Here is a 22,849-nt window from a genome sequence, read left to right on the forward strand (position 1 = left end):
TGTACAGCTAATGTCAAGATGTAAAATTATGAATTCAGTCGAGCTCTTCCGTCCCTCCCTCTCCTGCTCTCCTGGAAACCCGACATCGGCTGTCAGAAGCTAGGCCCCGCCCACAACGATGCGACTGCTGCGGTGTTTTCTTTACTGTGGGAAATGGGTAATAATGGCTCTTTGATGGGAACAGGTTGCCGACCCCTGGTAAAAGATCTGAGCTGGTAAAACAAAAATCCTCATCAGCAGGCTTTTTTGAAAGTGGGGGGGACACAGCTGCCAATTACAAATTTTGCCGGGGACATGTCCCCGGTTAAAATGACGCCTATGGAGACATTCCAGTCACTGCCCCCCCCCCCCCCCCCCCCCCCCCCCGGCCCTTTTAATCTACAAGACCGTTGTCAGGGTAACGGGACATCGCTACCAGCAACAGCGGCTGTAAGTGATTTGAACGGTTTCAACCACTTTACACGATTCGAGCTAGATAAAAATCTTAAAGAAATGGGGATCCACGATATTCGCGTGGAGTGGATCCGAAAGACGGTAACAGTTTCTTTTGGTTTAACAAAGTATCAAGAATCTTTCGACGAACTCCTGAGTCGGGACAGTGGCGCAGAAGAGACGATCATCCGGTTTTTAAACGGCGTCTCCGACGTGGACTGTTTTTCATGGCTTTATTTCCTTAAACATATTAGAGAGGAGGAAATAGAAGAGCAAGTTCCCGTCGGTAAGTGTTTATCTGGACAAACTCGCCTAAAACACCAAAATTATCTAGACCAACGGTTGTAAAAGCTGAATCAGACATTTACATAGTGTATTTGTGGAGGTTGTAGACTGAATAAGTTAAAAATATTATATATATTGCTTCTAAAAGTGCTTCTGATGTATTTGCCTAAGTATTATCTTTTATGTTTACAGTTTTATCTATTTTTTGGAGAGACCAATTGCTATTCTAGAGTTTGTTATTAAACGTTTTTAGCTGGTTTGGCATTGACTAGTCAGGTCTGAGTTGGCGCGAGGGGAAACGTTGAGCTTCTACTCAGTCATTAATAGAGTGGAAACGGCTGAACTCACACCGTGTTTGCGTGGTTCTCTCTATTCCCCTTTTATCTGTTTAAATTTATATGGGGAATAGAGAAAGAACCACGCAAACACGGTGTGAGTTCAGCCGTTTCCACTCTATTAATGAATTAGTGGAAGCTCAACGTTTCCCCTCGCGCCAACTCAGACAACACCGGATTAACCAGTGGCGGCTGGTGAAAAATATTTTTGGTGGGGCTGTGCTATTTTTTTTTAAACAAACTTGTGCGTTCTGAGCTTTGTGCACAACTTCACTATTTCCTGAATTAAGCACAGCTCTTTTATTTCCTGTCTTACATCATTGGACAAACTGATTAATCCAAGTGTGTCTGACTATTGGCACGCTGCCTTGCAGACCAAGGTTGAAAAATACTGCATTAAATTGCACATAAAATAACATGACCATAAATGGTAAATAGGCAATGCAAGAGGCAACAAAAACATTTTGTTTAATTTCAACATTTGAGTGAACACGAAAAATTATGAGCAGGTCACTGTTACAGTAATGGTAGTAAACACTACTTAGACAAAATGCCAGAAATTTACACTGTTAAATATTTCTGGAGTGTTGTGCCAAGGTCAACTTTATACAAAGATCAAGTGGATGCATTTGTGTGTGTGTGATACCTCATTTGTACAGAAATTTTGCCCTTCTGTCCTTCTGAGTGGCAAAGCTCTCGATTAGCTTTTTATTGAAGTCAGGAATGTTTGTGACAAGCTTTTTTTTTCCATGGAGAGCATGGCAAAAGCATTCAGCCCATCCTGTGTCATGGTGTTCCTCAAGGAAAGTCTTAATCCTCTTTAAAGTAGATAAATAAAACAGATAAGTACATAGGAAACACTTTCATAGGAAATAATATCAGTATCCACTTACAAATGTCATATTTCCCAGTTTTTGGGACAATTAAACATTTCTGATTCTGTCATGACCGAGGGAAGTTTCCTGACCCAAGACATGCAGAATTCACACTAGGAGACGTGGTAGGAAAAATAAATGGTTTATTTTAAGTAGAACTAAAGGTGCACCGCCAGACGTGGTGGTGAGGCTGAGCAGAGCTCCGGGCTGGGTCTATTGGAACAAACACTGTCAGTGTTGGGCAGCGAGGAATAGAATCTTGCAGGATTTAGTTTGTAGTGGATCTTACTGTGGGGCTGAGATCCAGAGCTTGGGAGGGTAGCCAGGACTGGGGTGAGCAACTTCAGCATGAATCCAAAATCCAAGGAAGGTGAGCGGTGGGAGAGCGGGTCGGTTCTGGTGAGGAGGGAGATCAGGCTTGGAGATGAAAAACCAGGTTATTGCAGGAAAGGTTCGTGGTGAGAATTCCTGATGAAGGGAAGGCAGAGGTCATCAAAAAAAAAAACATCAACAACAGACTAATATCAGGCAAGACTAAACTGTAGTTTACTATAATGGCAAGAGCTACCCAAGGTGCGTAATCTTCCGGCGAGGTGAAGTGATCTCCAGCTCCTTATAAACCCATGTAGCCGATGAGGGAAACTCACTGCAGCTGGCCACTCTCCAGAGCCGCCCACCTGCAATGACTTAAGGTGATTAGAGGAATGTGCAGACTCACCCCAGATCCTGACAGATTCTCAGGTCCTGTCCACACGTAGCCGGGGATCTGCCAAAACGTAGATAGTTTTCTACGTTTTGGCCTGTCATCCACACGAAAACGGAGTTTTTTTCACACGAAAACGGATCTTTTTAAAAACTCCGGCCAAAGTGAAGATCTGGGTTTTCTCCGTTTTGGGTGTCGGCGTGTGGACGGACAAAACCGGAGTTTTAAGGTCCGCAACGTCCCTTTCCGCGACAAAAAAATGCTGACATCACGTGTGCGACCTGTGTTTACACTAGCCGACAGCATGGACGCCCTCAGAGCTGCGCTCGCTTTATCAATCGTCCAAGCGCTTTCTGCTTGTTTGTTTTTGCAAGTGGAATTACTGCTCCTTGCGGAAGACCACAGACGACGGACGAGGTTAAGAACGGGGGAAGTACTGCCGCCTACAGGTCTGGCATGTCCTTAACAACGTATTTATCCGGGTACGTGTGGACAGAGTTTCTTTTTAAAACGAGGTGTTGTGGATGCAAGTTTTTGGAGGGGCGGATATTCGTTTTTAAAAAAACCCGGCTACGTGTGGACTAGGCCTAAATCAGATGTTTTTACATTTGAGGTAAAAACATCTAATTGAGAATCAGAAATGTTTTATTGTCCCAAAAGCTGGGAAATTTGTTTGCTGCAGCAGAAGTGTAACAAGTAAAATGGAATCAGATTGATGTATGTACAAATTTACATGAAATACACATTTACATGATTAAATATGTATAATAAGTATGTGTGTTGAAATTAGTTTTTACAGTTATTGCACATTAAACAATGTACATGTTTTTAAACAAATGTCCCAGTTTGTGGGACAACCAAGGATTTCTGATTCTGATTGTCTTGTTCACAGAAATGTAATGTACAGCTTACCTCTGCACCCAGCTGCTGTTGTTCCCTCGTCGAGCTGCATGGCAACATTAGCTCTGCTGCCTAGCATGGCTAGCTTCACCGTGTTGTTGTCCATGTGTGCCCGGGATGACTCGTGTTTCTTCACCTTCTCAGAAAAATGTTTCATGTCTGTAACTCCTGACTCATCCATGCCTTATCTGTCCCAGCAGTTTTGAATAACAAACACGGAAAGCAAAATAACGCATTAGCGTGATTGCATCCAGCTAGCCAAGCCTTCCTGGTGTACCAATTTCGGGAGAAGCCTAGTGTGTACAGTTTACCTCTCTCCTTCTCCTGCTGGCTTATCTTTACGTCGGGCTGATCTGGTCCAAGCTCTTTGACATTAAGTTTTTCCACCATAGTTCTCCTCTCGAACGGATACTGGAGAAGAGACCGAACTGAATTCAGTGGCTGCTGAGATCCGGTACCCATGCTGGTTGTTTTCACTGGCGGCGTCCATGTTACATCTGCGTCACGACCAAAAACGACTCTGCCGAGTTCTACCGAACACCAACGAAACCTTTGGCGGTAGCTCTATCGCCCATCATGCTTCTGAAACAACGTCGGCGCTGATTGGATACATTCCCATTCCTACCCTTTGATTTTCTTGTCAGCAATTGGACAGCTGGTCTCGTCTTGTTTGGGCGATTGAAACACAGCACACAGCCTCCACCGCTCGGCAGAGACCGGCAGAGATCGGCAGAGACCGGCAGAGACCAATATATATATATATATATATATATATATATATATATATATATATATATATATATATATATATATATATATATATATATATATGATTTATTTTTGTTACAAAACACACAATTAACTTAGAATATGTGATTATTGTTCATTTTATTTATTTATTTTTTAAATAAAAATTAAAAACACGGGAAAACTGGGAGGGCGGCGCCCTATCGCCCTCTACTGGCCAGCCGCCACTGGGATTAACCATATGGGCAATTGGGCAATTGCCCAGGGCCCACGAACTCTGAAGGGCCCAGGGCACGAGCAAAATACTGTATCTGTAATTTCCCGCTTTATGGAGGACTATGGTGACCGTACGTTCCGTTTTCCCCGGACATGTCCACTTTTCACTCTCTGTCCGGCGCGTCCGGACTGCGGGTTCTTGTATTGATGAAAATGTCCAGCTTTTCATCCAGGAGCAGGGATCGAATTGTGGGGGAGCTGTATATCCTACACATCCAGGGGAGCCGGAAAAAAGTTTTCTACCTATATTATATCATTTTTGGACTCTTTTGAGCAGAGAGCGGCACAGCGCTGTTGTTGCGCAGCGATCCAGGCAGCTGCTTCCAGCGCACGGTCCATTCTCAAAGTGGCGCAACCAAAAAAACTATAATTAGCACACGATCGTTCATGTCTGCACATGTTCTCTATTTTCTGTCTTATTTGTGCCTGAAGCGCTCAGCCACTGCGGAGCTCATCACCTGTGCTGCGGTCGGTGATTTCACCTCACGCAGCATCGAAAACGCGCTCTGCGCTTTGCGGCAGGAGATCCCTTTGATCTGCTCAAAAGTAACTGATGAGGTGAAAAATTAAGAATCCAGGCAACAGATTTTCTGGAGAATTAAGAGGAGGTGCAGATGAGAGACAGACAGGACAGGAAAATAGTTGCATAAAAACAAGAAAACAAAACTAAGTGTTGAAAGTAAAATGTAGATAGATTTATCTCCACTACACGTTTTACCAGTATAAAACAATAAGTTATACACATGTCATATTTATACATCTGATACAATTCAGATCACCTTCAAAACTCAGTCACACACCCAGGGCCATTTCAAGACATTTTGGGGGCCAAGGCAAAATGCCCACCCACCCCCACCCACACCCCACCCCACCCCCCATAACTGGGCTCCCCAGAAGCCTGTGTGTAATTCATACCCTCTCCAGGAGTGTTAGCTATACAGTGTTTATAAAAGCCCCTCAGACATCACTGACATGTTCTAATATTTTCAGATGAAAAACTAAATTATCAGACACGCTGTCTCATCTGCTTCTTTTCTAAACTTGCAAAAAGTAACAAAACTATTTGAAAGCCACTATTTGTGGATTCTCTGAAAGTTTCCATGGAGTGTGGGACAACTTATTTTTTCATTGATCCTATCGTCTAATCTCACAGCTGAAACAAGCATCCTTAATAATCTGTGCACAGGAAGCTTACCGATGCTGTAGTAAAACAAAAGGTATAACAATTTATTATTAATAAAACCTTGTTGCAGCACTAAAGCAGAAAAAGGAGATTTTGCATTAAATATGCAAAATATTTACATATGAACTGTTTTGGAGCCCTTTTATTGGCAGAATCTGATATTAATTTAGTTCTTACAAAAAATGGGTCCCAACATGGTTTGTGTGGCTTTGCCATAGTGTGATGTCATAGGCACAGATCGCCTGTCCTCTTGTTTGGAAATGGAAATATGGTCACCCTATATTAAACAAACTGTCCACCCGGGATTTTGCACTGCAGAGAGACGCTTCGCTGCCTATGACTTTGAACGTCAGTTGAGAGTCAGTCTCATGCAGACTGACCAATGAAGAGAGGGCCTCAAGTTAAGACCCTCTCCTCATTGGTCAGTCCACACGAGGTGGGTCAAAGGTTACTCTGGGCGGGTTACATGTTGTCAGGCATTCAAGTATTGAGTATATTTACTGCATATTACAGTAAAATATTCTGTATGTGACCACATTATGGTGATCCTCGGGTCGTGATGATGGGGCCCTTGAATATTGTTGCCCAGGGTACAACAAAGTCTTAATCTGGCCCTGAACTCAGACCTGACTAGTCAATGCCAAACCAGCTAAAAACGTTTAATAACAAACTCTAGAATAGCAATTGGTCTCCAAAAAATAGATAAAACTGTAAACATAAAAGATAATACTTAGGCAAATACATCAGAAGCACTTTTAGAAGCAAATTTTGTGTCGTCTTGACAAGGCAGGAATAATCGATCACAGATCACTCGATCTTAAACTGCAGTGCATTCTAACTCTCACTCATGAGCAAAATAGCATTTTAGATAAACTTGTCTTCTACATTACGAAATATTTCAACAAATCACTCATTTCAATAAAGTATGTTTCTAACCAGCTTAACCATGAAATAAATCAAATATTTTTTACTTATTCAGTCTACAACCTCCACATAATGACCTGGGGCAGTGTAATGACCTGGCTGGGGTTGTAAGCCAGGTGCATTCTGGGTATTGTGTTATATGTGTTTCCTATCATTCTGCTAGTTTCTATGTGTTGATTTGAGTGTTATGTTAATGTAAGCCACAGGGAAGGTGATGTGTGTTCTGTGGAGCGGGTTGAATTAGCATGGTTAACTGACACCATGACTCTGTGTGGTAGGAGCGTGATAGAGGTCGGTGTCTGTAGCGTTGCAAAGCGTTGAAGAAGAAACCTAATATAGGTCTGGTGTGCACCGCTACTGCGTCCTACTGATAGATTTGGGGACCACAAACCTGCCGCTGAGACGCTCGGGGTCGCTACAATATGATGTTGTAGGCCAGAGATTCCTAAAGTGTGGTGGGGACTACAAACCTGCTGCTGAGACGCTCGGGGTCGCTACAATATTATGTCGTAGGCCAGAGATTCCTAAAGTGTGGTGCGCGCACCCCGGGGGGTGCGCGAGCTGCCGCGGCCCGCCAGGGGGTGCGCGAGGTGAAAAGTGTAATGGCTGCGGAGCTCAAAGAAGTCTGTCATATCATATGTCACCATTAGCGTAGCCAGAAACTCATTTGTGGGTGGGCCAAAGAAAAAGTAAGTGGGCCCAATAAATGTAATTGAAAACAAGTATATTTTTGCGCGCGCGCGCGCGTGTCCTCCACATGTGCCCTATAGCTTCATAATAACAATGCGCCGAGCTTCAGTACCCTGGCCTGCCCACGCCGATATGTTCCGTCGCGCACGCGCGTCCCCCACGTGTGCCCTAGCTTCACAATAACAATGCGCCGAGCTTCAGCACTCTGGCCTGCGCACGCCGATATGTTTCGCCGCGCGCGCGTGTCCTCCACGTGTGCCCTAGCTTCACAGTAACAATGCGCCGAGCTTCAGCACTCTGGCCTGCCCACGCCGATATGTTCCGTCGCGCACGCGCGTCCCCCACGTGTGCCCTAGCTTCACAGTAACAATGCGCCGAGCTTCAGCACTCTGGCCTGCGCACGCCGATATGTTCCGTCGCGCGCGCGCGTGTCCTCCACGTGTGCCCTAGCGTCACAATAACAATGCGCCGAGCTTCAGCACTCTGGCCTGCGCACGCCGAAATGTTCTGTCGCGCGCGCGCGCGTGTCCTCCACATGTGCCCTAGCGTCACAATAACAATGCGCCGAGCTTCAGCACTCTGGCCTGCGCACGCCGATATGTTCTGTCGCGCGCGCGTGTCCTCCATGTGTGCCCTAGCTTCACAATAACAATGCACCGAGCTTCAGCACTCTGGCCTGCGCACGCCGATATGTTCCGTCGCGCACGCGTGTCCTCCACATGTGCCCTAGCTTCATAATAACAATGTGCGAGCTTCAGCATTCTGGCCTGCGGACGCCGATATGTTCAGTATTTGATCATTTTTAACGATGTTGGAGGAATCTGAAGGTGGCGAGCCATTCTGGCAGATTGTAATTAACACCGTGTCTCATGCAGGTGTTCTGACATTGTAAACCTCACACACAGAACATTGTGGATGTAACAAAATAAATCAAGAAATGATTCCCATTCAGGCTATTAACAGCGTGCTGAAGATCTGAAGTTCAGAGCGCGTCTGTCAGAGGTCACAGGCGTTACAAAATTGGTTTAAATAGCACCAATAACGAGACGCGGTGACTTGAGCGGCTCATGGAGCTGTGCCGCGTGCGCACACACACACACACACACACACAGATTCAATAAGCGCGCACGCTGCGCAAACTCCGGCGCGCTGTCAGACTGAAGACAGAAATGAACGCTGCCTCCTCCGTGATAAAAACTTTTAAGAGGTTTTTTTTAACAACATTTTTCATTCAAGGTCAAATTAAGATATTAGCTTCTATTTTGGGATGACGTATTAAAGTCGGGTCCGCTCCAGCAGTGACTCCTCATGAACCTGACTACAACTCATGTTACTGCAGCATTTGTTGTTCCAGTCCGCGTGGCAGCGGATCGCAGATTCAGCCACAACATAAAACAGCAATAAGTCTGTCTGAGGCAAAAGTGAACGTCATGGCTTTTCCACCTTTTCCCGTATAGACATTTGATTACGCACAAGTAGGTGATCAGCTCAGGTTTACGCAGAACAGATGGAAGGAGAGTGCTCTGGCCGCTCAGGTTAAACGTTCCTACTTTAAGAAAACCGTTAAATTGCATTGTTTATGTGCTACCTGGGCACTCTAAATATTTATTTAAAATTAAATCAAAGGAAATTGTAATGGTATCGAATGTTTATTAATTACTATTTAAAAAAAGAAAGTGATGGGGAAAAAGGTCGATCATATTTTTTTAACCCTGTCTGTTTAGCTTGACGTCTATATATGGCCATGCCCTGATGTGGGGGCTGGGGGGGGGTGGGGGGTGCGTCGACATGGTCGGGACATAGCAGGGGGTGCGCGGCTAAATAAGTTTGGGAACCACTGTCGTAGGCTACTGAAATTTGCTCCCTAATTGCATTAGAGTGAATCCACCACATTATTCTGGCTGGGGCAGTTTTATACGGTGCCTACTGGTGATTTCTGTGAACAGCTATGGAACTGACTGCCTCAAAAATGATGATATAAAAATGATTATTGTTGTTGTTACACTGAATAACCCAAGTATCTAGGACCTCAGAGCAGAATAACGGCGTATCTTCAGATCCTGACCACGAGTCCTTCAGTGAAGTGGAGTCAGAGACAAATGACAACTATGTAAGAAATTTCCCACAAACTTGTTTAAATTTATTTTAAAACACCTTTCCAGGTGATTGTAGGGATGCAGAAAATACAACCACCTCTGTTTTTTTCTTTGTGTTTGTTTTCAGAAGACTGAAGTTAAAGTTGTCCGTCACGTGGAATTATACGTATCATTGGACGAGATTCCAGAGAGATTTCATAAGAATCCTAAAGATCCTATCTTCTATTTTAAACGAAACCTTAAAGGTGACATAACTATTTCACAGTAAAACAAAGTTAAGTTGACATTAAAATTACAGACAATTAAATTAAATCAAATTTTACTTTGTAACAGAGACTATTGTTCACCCAGTGGACATGAAAGAAGCCAATACTCTAATGACTAGGTTAATAGACATTGGTATGCAGAGTGGAGATCCGCTTGAGGCGTTTCGAAGGCAACTGCTCCATGTAAGTCCATAACAATGAAACATTTGTTACATCTGGCTCTTGGTAAATAATGGTGTATATTTCTCTGTCACCTTTCAGATTTATGTACCCTGGTTTACTGCTGAAGCAAGACCAACAGCTGCCCCAAAGAAAGCTCCTACTGATCTGCCACTTAAGGGTCGTCATTCGGTGCTCACCAGTGTGCACAAATACCTCGGAAAGCTCAGTCAAACAATCCGACAGATTCATGCTCAAGGTTTGTTTGGTTCACAACAAGAAAATAAAGGGAATGAAAACAGAATGTATTATTGAGGGCCAGAAATCAGGAAATAATTTGAACTGAGTAAAAAAAAAACATTTTCATCATGATGAATTTATTCTGAGTACAGTTGTCATGACTCGAGGTAAGTGCCTAACCCAAGACATGCAGAATCAGACTCGACGAGTAGGTTGAGTAAAAGAAAAGTTCTTCATTCAAAAAGCGGGAAAAAAAATAGCACAGGGAAGTCCTATGGGAGATGAGCGGTGCAGCTCGAGTCCATGTAGCGCTTGGGGTGAACAAGGGAGGCGTGAAAGCCGAGGTGAGTGCTGGGCAGAGGGTGAGCAATCCGGGATGGGTGAGGTAGCAGAGAGGGACCAGACAGGAACAACGGAGGAGGATGGGACGTGGTGTATGTAATCCAGAGTTCGAAACAGCGAGGGTGAGGCAGGTTGTGTGAGGATCCTGAGGGAAGGCAAACAAACACCAGATGTAAGGGGTAGTCCCAAAACGTAATCCACAAATCAGTCCGAGGTCAAAATCCAAGTAATCCAAGAGCGAGTCAAAGCAAACAAACAAGTACAAATGGCTGTATTTGATGTAGCGCCTTCTAGAGTCCTGGAAACCCCCAAGGCGCTTTACAACACAATCAGTCATTCACCCATTCACACGCTGGTGGGGATGAGCTACGATGTAGCCACAGCTGCCCTGGGGTGCACTGACAGAGGCGAGGCTGCCAAGCACTGGCACCACCGGTCCCTCTGACCACCACCAGCAGGCAAGGTGGCTTGCCCAAGGACACAACGACAGCGACAAACTGAGCGGAGCTCGAACCTGCAACCTTCCGATTATGAGGCGAGCACTTAACTCCTGTGCCACCGTCGCCCACAAAAGTACAAGTACAAGTGGCTGGGGCTACCTAAACTGGTGCAATCATCCGGCGTTGTGAGGTGCCTCCATCCTCCTTTTAAACCCGAGTTCCTGATTGGGAATCTCCTGCTGCTGCAGCCCCCTCCGCTCCTCACCTGTGGGAAATCAGCTCAATAACAGTTAGAGTGGAGATGGTGTCACTCACCTCGGCTCGGGAACATGACAACAGTGTCTTTGCCCTAGGTGAAATTGTACTCCAAATTCCTGACCTGGACCTGGAGCTGGAGGTGAATGTCCTGCTGAACAGTCCTGAGATAGTAGAGAGGTTGGAGCAATGTGTGATGAACTGGCAGACTCAGATTACCACCATTATGGAGGAACAGCAAAGCAATCAGCCAGAGGTTTGCAATGATCCATCATTCATAAAATTACAACATAACTGATCGTTTCAGGGACTGGAGCACATTTCATCACTCACATGTCAAGAAAAGAACATTTTTCATTCCTCTAATGATTTGGTAGAGGAGGGGAAGGGTTAATTCAGTGATACATCTGGGAGAAGTGATCACCTGTGATTCTCTTTCAGGCTCCTGGACCTATTGCAGAGATAGAACTTTGGCGGGACCGTGCTTCTGTTCTCAGTGCTCTGTGTCAACAGCTCAAACAGCCGATGGTACAGAAGATCCTGGATGTGACGACTAAAGCAAATCCAGCCATTATTCACACCCTCAATGGAACCATTGCTGATCTATCTAAATACCACTCAGAGTCAGATAATAATGTATTTTTCCTTAAGACGCTGGAAAGACACTTTTTGGTGAGTAGCCTTGTTTCTTTACACCCAAGTTTTTCTGAACAATTGAACAAGTAGGCGTTGGTCCATTTGTTGTGGCATCTCCTCCTTTAGAGGCATCTTCTCCTTTAGACGTGTTGTTGTCCTTTGTAGAATTTGGCTGCTGGGTCAGATTTTACCATGATGAAGGAGACTATCCCTGAGATGATGGAGAGCTTACAGATCATCTGGCAAATCTCTCGCCACTACAACTCAAACGAACGTATGGTCCCTCTAATGGAGCGGATTGCGTGGCAGCTTTGTGAGCAAGTGTCTAGAGGACTTCATGTTCTGAAACTGTTCAAGTATGCATTAATGCTTTTCATTTTATGGTTGAAAACAGCTCAAAAGTAAAGTTTTGGTGCTAATTTGTGAAAACAATATAATCGTCTATTCAAATGGATTTGCTGTTTAAGTCTAACTTCACAAAACGCTGTGTGTTGAACAGAGTGAATAGGGAAGAGGCCTATTCCATGGTGCTTTGCGCTAAGAGTGTCCTGGAGCAGTGGAAGTCATCCTACTATGACGTGCGCGCTGCAATTGAAAAATCAGGCAGAGCACCTCGATGGGAATTTGATCATAAAAGACTGTTTGAGATCAGCGATTACATGGCGTCTGTCTGCCAGGATCTGTGTTATGTGTTTCAGGTCAGGCTATTTATATTTAGTGAAACTCCAAAAGTTACTGGCCACTTACACAAAAGCCATATTGTAAATTTAGAACTTTTGACAAAGCTCTTCTGGATTTGGGGTTTTACAGGTGCAGAAGGAATTCCACAACTTCTTTGACCCAGACATGAAAAGTAGGGAACAGATCAAGGAAATGTTGATCAGACTCGATGGTCTAGTTTCACTTTTTGAGGAGGTCGAGTTTGATCCTTTCAACATCTCAGAAAACGGCAACTGGAAAAAGGTCATGCAAGACTTTGACTCTGCACTTGGGGTAGGTCCAGGAAATGTATAACTAGACCAGTTAATATTCAGCATAATTGAATGAAGAAAGGTGGATTTTTTTTTATCAAGCTTGTTTGTTTTCTCACTCAGGTTATCGATGAAGAAACGATTGAATTTGTCGATTTGGCTTTTAAAACTGTGCATTCGTCTGCTGCTGCTTTTGAAATGCTGCTGAAATTCCAACAAATCCCCTTCAGAAAGGCCATCAATGACCATTTGAAACGAAAGTTTGATGGATTCCTAATCCAGTATTGCAATGAGGTACTGTACAATCAAAATCTACAAAAGCTAGAAAAACTAAAATGTGGGGATGAAAGTATTTTGCAGTATGCAGAGAGTAAGTATTTTTGTTGCTGCTACAGGTTGACAGAATTAATAAAATCTTTGATGCAGAGAAGAGCAAACCATATTTAGTAAAGTGTGAGACTCCTGTGGCAGGATCCATTACATGGGCCAGAACTCTTTTCTGCCAAATTAAAGAACCCATGCTTTCCTTCCTGAAAGCAGCACAGATGCTTGGAAGTGAACAACAAAGCTACATGGTGAGTTGTCTTCACTCTGTTAAAGTTCCAATATGGGAAAACATTTATGGTTTTCACAGTTTTTCTGCTCAGGTCAAAATCAAGTATAAGGACACTGCACTGCGGATTAGGCAATATGAGACAAAGAAATATGAGGACTGGCTGAAAGAAATTGAAAACAGCTGGCCACTATTGAAACAGCCTCTGCTGACTATCAGAGAAAACCAAGACCTGGTATGGACCACTCACTGTTACTCATATCAACTTGTTTCCCTCGTGTTTTTTTTTATCGGCCGCCAATTGTGCACATTCTCCCACTTAAAAAGATGAGAGAGGCCTGTAATTTTCATCATAGGTGTACCTCAACTATTAGACAAAATGAGAAAGAAAGTTCCAGAAAATCACATTGTCTGATTTTTAAAGAATTTATTTGCAAATTATGGTGGAAAATAAGTATTTGGTCTCCTACAAACAAGCAAGGCTCTCACAGACCTGTAACCTCTTAATGGCACCTGTTGGAACTCGGTATCAGTATAAAAGACACCTGTCCACAACCTCAAAGAGTCACATTCTAAACTTTACCATGGCCAATACCAAAAAGCTGTCAAAGAACACCAAAACCTGCACCAGGCTGGAAAGTCTGAATGTGCAATAGGTAAGCAGCTTGGTGTGAAGAAACCAACTGTGAGAGCAATTTTTAGAAAGTTGAAGACAAGACCACTGATAATCTCCCACGATCAGGGCTCCACACAAGATCATACCCCATGTGGTCATTATGATCACAAGAACAGTGAGCAAAACTCCCAGAACTACACGGGGGACCCAGTGAATGACCAGCAGAGAGCTGGGACCAAAGTTACGAAGGCTACCAACAGTTAAACACTACGCCATCAGGGACTCAAATCCTGCAGTGCCAGACGTGTCCCTCTGCTTAAACCAGTACATGTGCAGGCCTGTTCTAAGTTTTCTAGAGAACATTTGAATGAACCAGGAGAGTATTGGGAGAATGTCAAATGGTCAGATGGAACCAAAATAGAACTTTATAGTAAAAACTCTACTCGTCTTGTTTGGTGGAAAAAGAATGCTCAGTTGTATCCAAAGAGCATCATACCTGCTGTAAAGCATGTGGGTGGAAACATCATGCTTTGGGTGTGCTTTTCTGCTAAGGGACCAGGATGAGTGATCTGTGTAAAGGAAAGAATGAATGGGGCAATGCATCGTCAGATTTTGAGTGAAAACCTCCATCCATCAGCAAGGGCATTGAAGATGAAACGTGGCTGAGTCTTTCAGCATGACGATGATCCTAAACACACTGCCTAGCTAATGAAGGACTGCCTTCATAATGGGGATGTAAGAAATTATCGATATGGCATTGTATTGTGATATTTTTTCTGCAATATTATAGCAATATTCAAAAGCCGTGTATCAAAAATATTGATATCAGAGTATATCATGATATTTTTTACTGCAATATTACATTGATATTCAAAAGCCTTGTATCTAATTTTTGGAACAATTTCCTTGCAAACTTTTGTGTATTTTCTTTTCTTTTGGTGCAGTTCAAATGCCAACCGCTGGTTGGCAGCAGTGTGCAGTGGGTTTTGTTTCCACCATTGAAATGTAAATCCCTTAATGGAATTTTGTTATGGACCAAACACTTATCTTCCACTGTCATTTGCAAATAAAGTCTTTAAGATTAAGACAGTGGGATTTTCTGGATTATTTGTTCTTCTTTTTGTCTCTCATAATCGAGGTACACCTATGAGGAAAGTTACAGGGCTCATCTTGTTAAGTGGGAGAACGTGCATAATCAGTGGCTGACTAAATATTTTTTTGTCCCACTGTATATAAATATCCTAAAACCTCTTTTTGTTATTTAAAGAAAGTTCCAAGACCAGAACAAAGCAAGAAAAGGAACGTGCACTACATAGTAAACTTTCCTCCACAATTAAGGAAAATGATTTCTGAGATAAAGCCCCTCATGTTACTGGGCTACTCTGTTCCGAAAAAGGCAGAAGACTTGGCTATGTTGGAACACAGTCTCCTGAGGTGAGTACACTTCCTAAAGCACAGTGTATACTAAATGTTAAACCGTTTATGGTGTCTCTGCTTTCTGCTGCTTTAACCTCATCTTTAGGTCTGCTGATGATCTGAACAACCTTATCGAAGACTTTCACTCATTGGTGGACAGCCTGCGTGAGGAGCATCTCGACATGCTGCTGCCACATATAGAAGTGGTCAAAAAAGAGATGGAATTTGGATTGAAGAAGCTCAACTGGTGTTTCTTAGGTTTGTTAGCTTCACAGGATAAGCTATTTGAAGACCATGCAGTGGTTACATTATTCTTTCTGTTAGATTAAAGCACAAACGGTGTTTGGTTTTAGGGATACCTGAGTTCATCAGTCGAGGTGTCCAGGCTGTTTCTAAATTCAAGTCCATCGTCAACCAGATTCACAACAACGAGCGTGCAATTGATTCCAAGCTACAGTCGATAACTCTGTCCAACTTGCTGAAACTGCCAGTATCTGATAAATCTAGAGACTTGCCAGGTAACACGAAATTAAGGAGATATTTACTGGTTCAAAAAATGAAAATCTACCAGTGTAAAATCTTTTTTTTTAAGATATCAAGGACTTCTGTGACTGCATTGAGGGAGAGCAAACCAAGACTCTGAATATTCTCACTAAGAATTATTCTGACATCAGTTTCCTCATCAATGAGACAGAATATGTGATTATGAAAACCAAAAGTGGCAAAGCCAAATGCATGGCTAGATACTATAAATACTGGGAGTGCAAAGTGTTTGATTCCCTGATAGAGATGCTCCAGAGGTAATCAAATTATGATTTACCCTTGTATGTTTTAGTGTTAAAAACACATTCACACATTTGTTTGTCCTTTTGTGACCTTAAGGAGCATTCAGACGTTCACCAAGGTGCTGATGGGAAACACAGCTGTTTTCAAAGCAAACGTCGTCCTATCTACTGGTATTGTGTTAGAGCCACGAAGTGACGTCATCAACAGGATGATCACGGGGTGCATTGACATGTGTGTAGAGAGCACCAAGGTGAGCTCCTCTGGTGATATTTCTGGAAAGTATGTGCATTTAGCATCAAACTAGTGACTTGATCAGGCACATCATTTTGATTTCAGCGTTTTCCACGTTGGATGCATGGGACCTGCATCAACTGCCCCATACAACTTGTGAATGATGAAGAGGGGTCTAAGAAATTCACATTCTTCTGTGATGTGTCTAAGCATCCTCAGATAAAGCAAAGTCCTTTAATGGTGTCCCAAAAGATTGAGGAGCTGCTCCTCTCAGTGAGTCGCAACTTTGAGTACTGGAAACGCTACCAGTTTCTTTGGGAAAAGGACAGATGTCTTGTGACTGGAGAGTTTGCAGCCAAAAATCCATCCTATGCCAAGTATGATGATGAGATGAACGTCTTTGCTATGGCTAAGCAAGATGTGAATCTGGAGCCTCGCTGCAAGACGGAGAGCATGATCCATCTGAACCTATCGCCACTGCTTAACACACTACAGGTGATCGCAGAGTCCTGGATCGATTCACTTGGTTATTTGCTCAACAAATCTGCCAAAAAGAATCTCTTCAACTTTAGAGATGAACTCACGGTACTGAATCATGCTCCTCAGTCAGATGTTCCCAAGCTGAATGTTTCTGGATTTTTAACTTAATATTTGTCTTACACAACAGCAACTCTCTAAAAAGCTGAAGCAAAGCCCAGACACTGTGAACGACCTGAAGTCTGTTCTCAGCACCATCTCAGACATCAGGTACATGTCTGTAGACATGGAAATAAGAATCACTGATATCCAGGAGAGCTACAGAACCCTGGCCATCTATAAAGCTGAGGTACTGTGTTCAATTTGAAGTTGTTACTCAGAGATTGTATTTCTCACCCAGGTAATACCACAGTTCTGTGTGTGCCCTAGGTTGGAGAAGATGAAAAAGAGCTGGTGGCCATTATTGACCAGACATGGAGTGACCTTTACACAGAATCTAGACAAGTGGATCATAGTCTGAAAGATGTCAAGAAGTCATTTGCTGTGGTACAGTTTCAACAAGTCATTCATTAATATCTGAACTGAAAAGAATGTTTCAGAAATACACAGAGCCAACACATCTTTTTGGTTTCTGTTAAGATTACCAAAGAGAAGGTTGAAGAGTTCAGACAGAACGTGTCCATCTTTGCTGAAAGCTTCAACCTGCATGGTCCTGGAGCTGTGGGAGAAGATTTGGATAAAGGTGCCTAAATCAAAACCAGTAAAGGAATGTTTAAATGTGAAATGCTGACATTTTCGTTGTTGTTGTTTTTTTCCAGGACTGAGCATCATGGACAAATATGAAGAAGACCTTGCCAAGATTGTGGCTGAATGGGAAGAGCTGACTAATGCTGAAAAGCTGTTGGACCTGCCTGTCACTGTGTGCCCAGAGGTCACCAGGATTCAGAAAGACATGAGCGGCTTAAGACAGGCTTATAATGTGTATGAAGCACAGAAGGTGGGAGAATGTTTGAATTTTCCCATCCTCAATTGATTCCACACTTTCTTGCTTGAGTTGGTTCTTTTTACAGGAAGCAAAAGCAAGATGGTCTGAAACACTGTGGGTAGATTTGGACATCCAGATGTTACAGGACAACATAGAAGGCTTCATCAAAAGCCTGAGACAGCTGCCCAAAGATGTGAGGGCTTTACCTGTTGCTTTTTTTCTGGACGCGAGTATGAACGAGTTCAGAGAATCACTGGCTCTTCTGCAAGACTTGAAGCACGAGGCACTCAGAGACAGGTTTGTCTGGAAAATGAAGAGTTTGAGTTCATTTCTTTTTTAAGGCAAATTTTTATGCCAATTAATTTATTTCACATCATGAGAACATTTGTTGGTTTTTCTTTTATCATGTGGTTACTTTATTATTGTTGTTTTAATTTTATTTTAGGCACTGGGAGGAGCTGATGGAAAGGACTGGCACCAGCTTTGAGATAAACCCTGACAGCTTTACTCTGGAGAACATGCTTGCTATGGAACTGCATAAATATGCAAACGTCATCAGTGACATTGTCACATCTGCTATAAAAGAGCTGAACATCGAGACACAGTAAAAAAATGACTGTGGAATTTACATAAAAACTTTGTAAATGCACAACAGAAATGTTATGTAAACTGCAACATGTATTTTCTGTTGTAATCACATTAAATGTTTGGAAATGATTAAACAATATGTTTATGTTATATTTACATTACCATTAAGTGAAAATAACTATATCTATTTGTTAAAACAACAAATAAAGGTAAAAAATAAAGCAAAACAATGTAATTGTTGTGAGCTGGGAGGTGAGCACTCCACACACACCATGACATCACCTGGCTTGTGAGTTCTGTTTTCAGGAGAGAGAGCAGCAGCTGCAATCAATCAGCTGATCAGTGGGTGGCCTTCATAAGGAGGACGGAGGACACTGCTAAGCCGCCGGATGATTACGCCTACTGGTAGAGTCCCAGCCACAGTGTTAACTCGATTTTGAAACCTTGACTTTGAACTGTCGGATCTTAGACTTTGAACTTTGAAACCTTAGCCTTGAACTTTAGAAACGTGTTTTTTGCTAGCGATCTTTTGCTCAGATTTTGTTCTCGTTTTGTCTCAGGCTCAGTCATCTTTCCATACACCACCTCCTCGCTGAGACCTTTTGGATTTACTACTCGACCATACTACGTCTGGACTTCACTCCCGGTTCCCGTCCTCCTCACGGCACTAACTGCTCCCAGCACTACAGGCTCTCTCTCTCCTTCCCTCCGGTTGTAAAACCTTGCCGATCTTCATCACCCCGGAATACTCATTCACTCTCCCAGCTCACCCCTCCCTGGAGATCCTCCACCACGCTACATCTGTAAGTCCTCCTACCAAACTCATCCTCTACCACACTACAGTTTCAATCAAGGACTCACCTCTGTTTCCCTTCCCTCAGACGCTGCTCCCGTTTACCCATTCACTGGATTTCCAGTGCACCCTAAGTTCTAGTTACCAAATAAATCTTTATTTTTTCACATCCTGCTCCAGTGTGTTGATTCTGCATGTCTTGGGTTAAATCATTACCTCAGATCATGACAGAATCATCCGGCCAAGACGTTAACCCAGCAGAATCGATACTCACCTCTCTTTCTCACAGATTAGCCCAGCAGGAACAAATCCTCCCGAAACTCATGGAGCAGTTAACCCAATCCAACCAACGCTGCCAGCAGTTGGAGACAATAGTTCGGCAACTGCATGAATCCATTTCTACGACTCGTCCCTCCACATCCTCCTCGGATTCACAGTTAAATCCAACCACTGCTACAAGCATTCATGGAGGTGAAGCTACAAGCTCCTCAGAGGAGACTCATTTCCGCGTTGCCCCGTCACCGGCGACAACCACCTTCGGAGGTGAGTTTGAGGAGTGTCACAGTTTCCTGCTTCAATGCAGATTGGCATTTGAACGTAGCCCTGCTGCTTTTAGATCTGATTCAGCCAAGATCTCCTATGTTGTTGGACTTTTACGGGGCAGAGCCTTAAGATGGGCTGAGGCCAAGAGCCACAATGATTCGTTTTTACATGGACTCTTTAATGACTTTGTGACAGAATTCACCCAGACGTTTGGCAGTGTGGAATCTGTTTCTGACATCAGGAGGAAACTATTAAATCTCTCCCAAGGCAGACGTTCTGTGGCAGACCCGGCTGTGGATTTTCGAATCTTAGCAGCACGCACGACTTGGGATGAGGATGCCCTTATGGGGGTGTTCACTGAGGCCCTGAATGACAGGATCAGGAACCAGCTGGCTCTTTGCCCCGAACCCAAATCGTTGGCTGAATTAATCAGGCTGGCCATGTCAATAGACAAGCGTCACCGCGAGATGAGAAGAGTGGAGTTGGTGACCCCTCTTCCTGTTCCAGAACATTACTCCGGGGCCAGGGGGCGTTCCACACCCGAACTCCTACCCAAGGACGAACCCATGCAAATGGGCAGAGCCAAACTCACTCAGGAAGAAAAAGAGCACCGACGCAAGATGGGACTCTGTTTATATTGTGGAATAGCGGGACATGTCGTGAACAACTGTCCCTCTCTGGTAAAAGGGCACGCCCACCGGTAAGACCGGGTCTATTGGTGGGCGGTAACCTGATTTCTTCTGTGACCCGGTGTTCTTTGCCATGCACTTTGTTTTATCAATCTAAGCAGATTCCTCTTGAAGCCCTAGTGGATTCTGGGTGTGAGCAATCGTTATTGGACCCTCGACTGGTGACGGAATGGGGAATTCCCACAACGAAGCTCTCTACGCCTCGCTCTGTCTCTTCCCTGGATAACCGCAATCTCTCATCCATAACTCTCCAGACGGTTCCTCTCCGCCTTCAGGTTTCAGGTAACCATGTGGAGACTCTCACTTTTTATGTGTTCCCTTCCCCTCAGTCTCCACTGGTGCTAGGACATTCATGGCTTGTCCGCCACAACCCCATTCTCGACTGGAGGGAGAACAAGATCATTGGATGGGGCCCAGAGTGCTCGCAGTTGTGTCTGCGCTCCGCAGCTCTGCCTAGCCGTGGACCTGTCAATCCCCCTGCAGAGAACATCGATCTGGCTACGGTACCACAAGTTTACCATGATCTGAAACTTGTTTTTAGTAAAGACCGTGCTTCTTCATTACCCCCACACAGACCGTTTGACTGTGCCATAGATCTATTACCCGGAGCCCCTCTGCCTTCCAGCCGTTTGTACCAACTGTCCAAACCGGAGAGAGAGAGCATGGAGGATTACATCCAGGACTGTCTTGCAGCCGGCACTATTCGACCGTCATCCTCCCCTCTGGGTGCCGGCTTCTTTTTCGTGCCTAAGAAGGACGGTTCCCTCAGGCCCTGCATTGACTATAGAGGTTTGAACCAAATCACGGTTAAAAACAAGTATCCTCTGCCTCTACTTTCATCCACGTTCGAACCAGTACAGGACTCCACCATCTTCACCCGACTAGACCTCCGGAACGCTTGCCACCTGGTTCGGGTGAAGGAGGGGGATGAATGGAAGACGGCGTTTAAAACGCCAGTGGGTCACTTCGAGTATCTGGTGATGCCCTTCGGACTTACTAACGCCCCTGCAGTCTTCCAATCCCTGGTTAACTCCGTGCTGGGTGACTTCCTTAACCGCTTTGTCACAGTTTACTTGGATGACATTCTGATCTTTTCTAAGACCCTGGAGCAACACATCCGGCATGTGAGAGCAGTTCTCCAGCGCCTTCTCGAAAACAGACTATACGTAAAAGCAGAGAAGTGCGAATTTCACGTCCCAACCGTCAAGTTTTTGGGGTTTGTCATTGAGGGTGGTAGGTTGAGGGCGGATCCTGAAAAGGTGCAGGCGGTGACCGAGTGGCCGACTCCGACGACTAGAAAGCAGCTTCAGAGGTTTCTGGGGTTCGCTAATTTTTATCGGAGGTTCATTCGTAACTTCAGTCAAATCGCCGCACCCCTGACCCAGCTGACCTCGATTAACAGAGCTTTTGTTTGGTCCCCAGAAGCTGAATCCGCTTTTCAGGTTCTGAAGAAGAGATTTGCCGACGCACCCATCCTACACCGGCCTGACCCTCAACGTCAGTTTACACTGGAGGTGGATGCCTCGGACACTGGTGTGGGGGCTGTGCTCTCCCAGGTGGCTGAAGAGGACAAACGCCTGCATCCCTGTGCATTCTTCTCACGACGCCTCACACCTACCGAGAGCCGTTACGACGTAGGGGACAGAGAGCTGTTGGCTGTGAAACTGGCCATTGAGGAATGGAGACATTGGTTGGAGGGGGCTGAACAACCATTCATCATCTGGACTGACCATAAGAACCTCATCTACCTCAAGGAAGCCAAACGTTTAAACCCACGCCAGTACAGATGGTCTCTTTTCTTTTCTCGGTTTAATTTCCTGATCTCTTACAGACCCGGTACAAAGAATACCAAACCCGACGCACTCTCTAGACAATATGCTCCAGACCGGGATAACCCACCATCGACCATCCTTCCCTCCAACTGTGTGGTAGGGAGCGTCACCTGGGAGATCCGGGAGCAGGTACTGGAGGCCCTTAAGACTGACCCTGGTCCAGACAACGGCCCCCCGGGTAAACTGTTTGTTCCCCAATCTGTTAGAGGCAAGGTCATTCACTGGGCTCATGCTGGTCGGTTCTCCTTACATCCGGGGGTGGCACGCACTGTGGCCCTTATTAAACGTACATTTTGGTGGCCGTCCATTTTTAAAGATACCAAGGACTATTGGTGGCCGTCCATTTTTAAAGATACCAAGGACTATGTTTCTGGTTGTCACACCTGTTCCCAACACAAGGGGGACCATCGCCTCCCAGCCGGTCTACTCCAGCCTCTGCCTACTCCCTCACGGCCTTGGTCGCACATCGCCCTGGACTTCGTCTGTGGTCTCCCCATCTCCCACGGTTTCACCTCCATTCTTACCATAGTCGACCGGTTTTCAAAGGCTTGCCACCTGGTGCCCCTTAAATCTCTCCCTTCATCC

The 22,849-nt window shown here is 44.5% G+C and overlaps 1 protein-coding gene and 2 long non-coding RNA genes across 3 annotated transcripts; 1 reads left to right on the plus strand and 2 right to left on the minus strand.

Annotated features, from left to right (window-relative positions):
- Positions 1-386: 386 nt before the first annotated feature.
- Positions 387-18,541, plus strand: LOC129160058 (dynein axonemal heavy chain 10-like). The gene is made up of 25 exons (XM_070555767.1): positions 387-718; positions 9,369-9,460; positions 9,574-9,691; positions 9,780-9,895; positions 9,974-10,130; positions 11,247-11,404; positions 11,590-11,820; positions 11,950-12,140; positions 12,284-12,482; positions 12,595-12,777; positions 12,879-13,049; positions 13,151-13,330; positions 13,403-13,543; positions 15,192-15,358; positions 15,447-15,598; positions 15,694-15,858; positions 15,933-16,140; positions 16,223-16,376; positions 16,463-16,942; positions 17,025-17,183; positions 17,264-17,380; positions 17,474-17,576; positions 17,653-17,831; positions 17,905-18,116; positions 18,265-18,541. The coding sequence occupies exons 1-25, from the start codon at positions 493-495 to the stop codon at positions 18,425-18,427; spliced, it is 4,422 nt and encodes a 1,473-aa protein (XP_070411868.1). The 5' UTR covers positions 387-492; the 3' UTR covers positions 18,428-18,541.
- LOC129160068 (uncharacterized) lies at positions 2,054-2,661 on the minus strand. The gene is made up of 3 exons (XR_011521823.1): positions 2,496-2,661; positions 2,217-2,395; positions 2,054-2,140 (listed from the first exon to the last, which is right to left on the minus strand). It is a non-coding gene; the product is annotated as an uncharacterized lncRNA (long non-coding RNA).
- Positions 10,205-11,253, minus strand: LOC139072240 (uncharacterized). The gene is made up of 2 exons (XR_011521822.1): positions 11,053-11,253; positions 10,205-10,598 (listed from the first exon to the last, which is right to left on the minus strand). It is a non-coding gene; the product is annotated as an uncharacterized lncRNA (long non-coding RNA).
- Positions 18,542-22,849: the final 4,308 nt, after the last annotated feature.

The sequence above is a fragment of the Nothobranchius furzeri genome, chromosome 10 (assembly GCF_043380555.1).
Source record: "Nothobranchius furzeri strain GRZ-AD chromosome 10, NfurGRZ-RIMD1, whole genome shotgun sequence".
In the NCBI taxonomy this organism is placed as follows: Eukaryota; Metazoa; Chordata; class Actinopteri; order Cyprinodontiformes; family Nothobranchiidae; genus Nothobranchius; species Nothobranchius furzeri.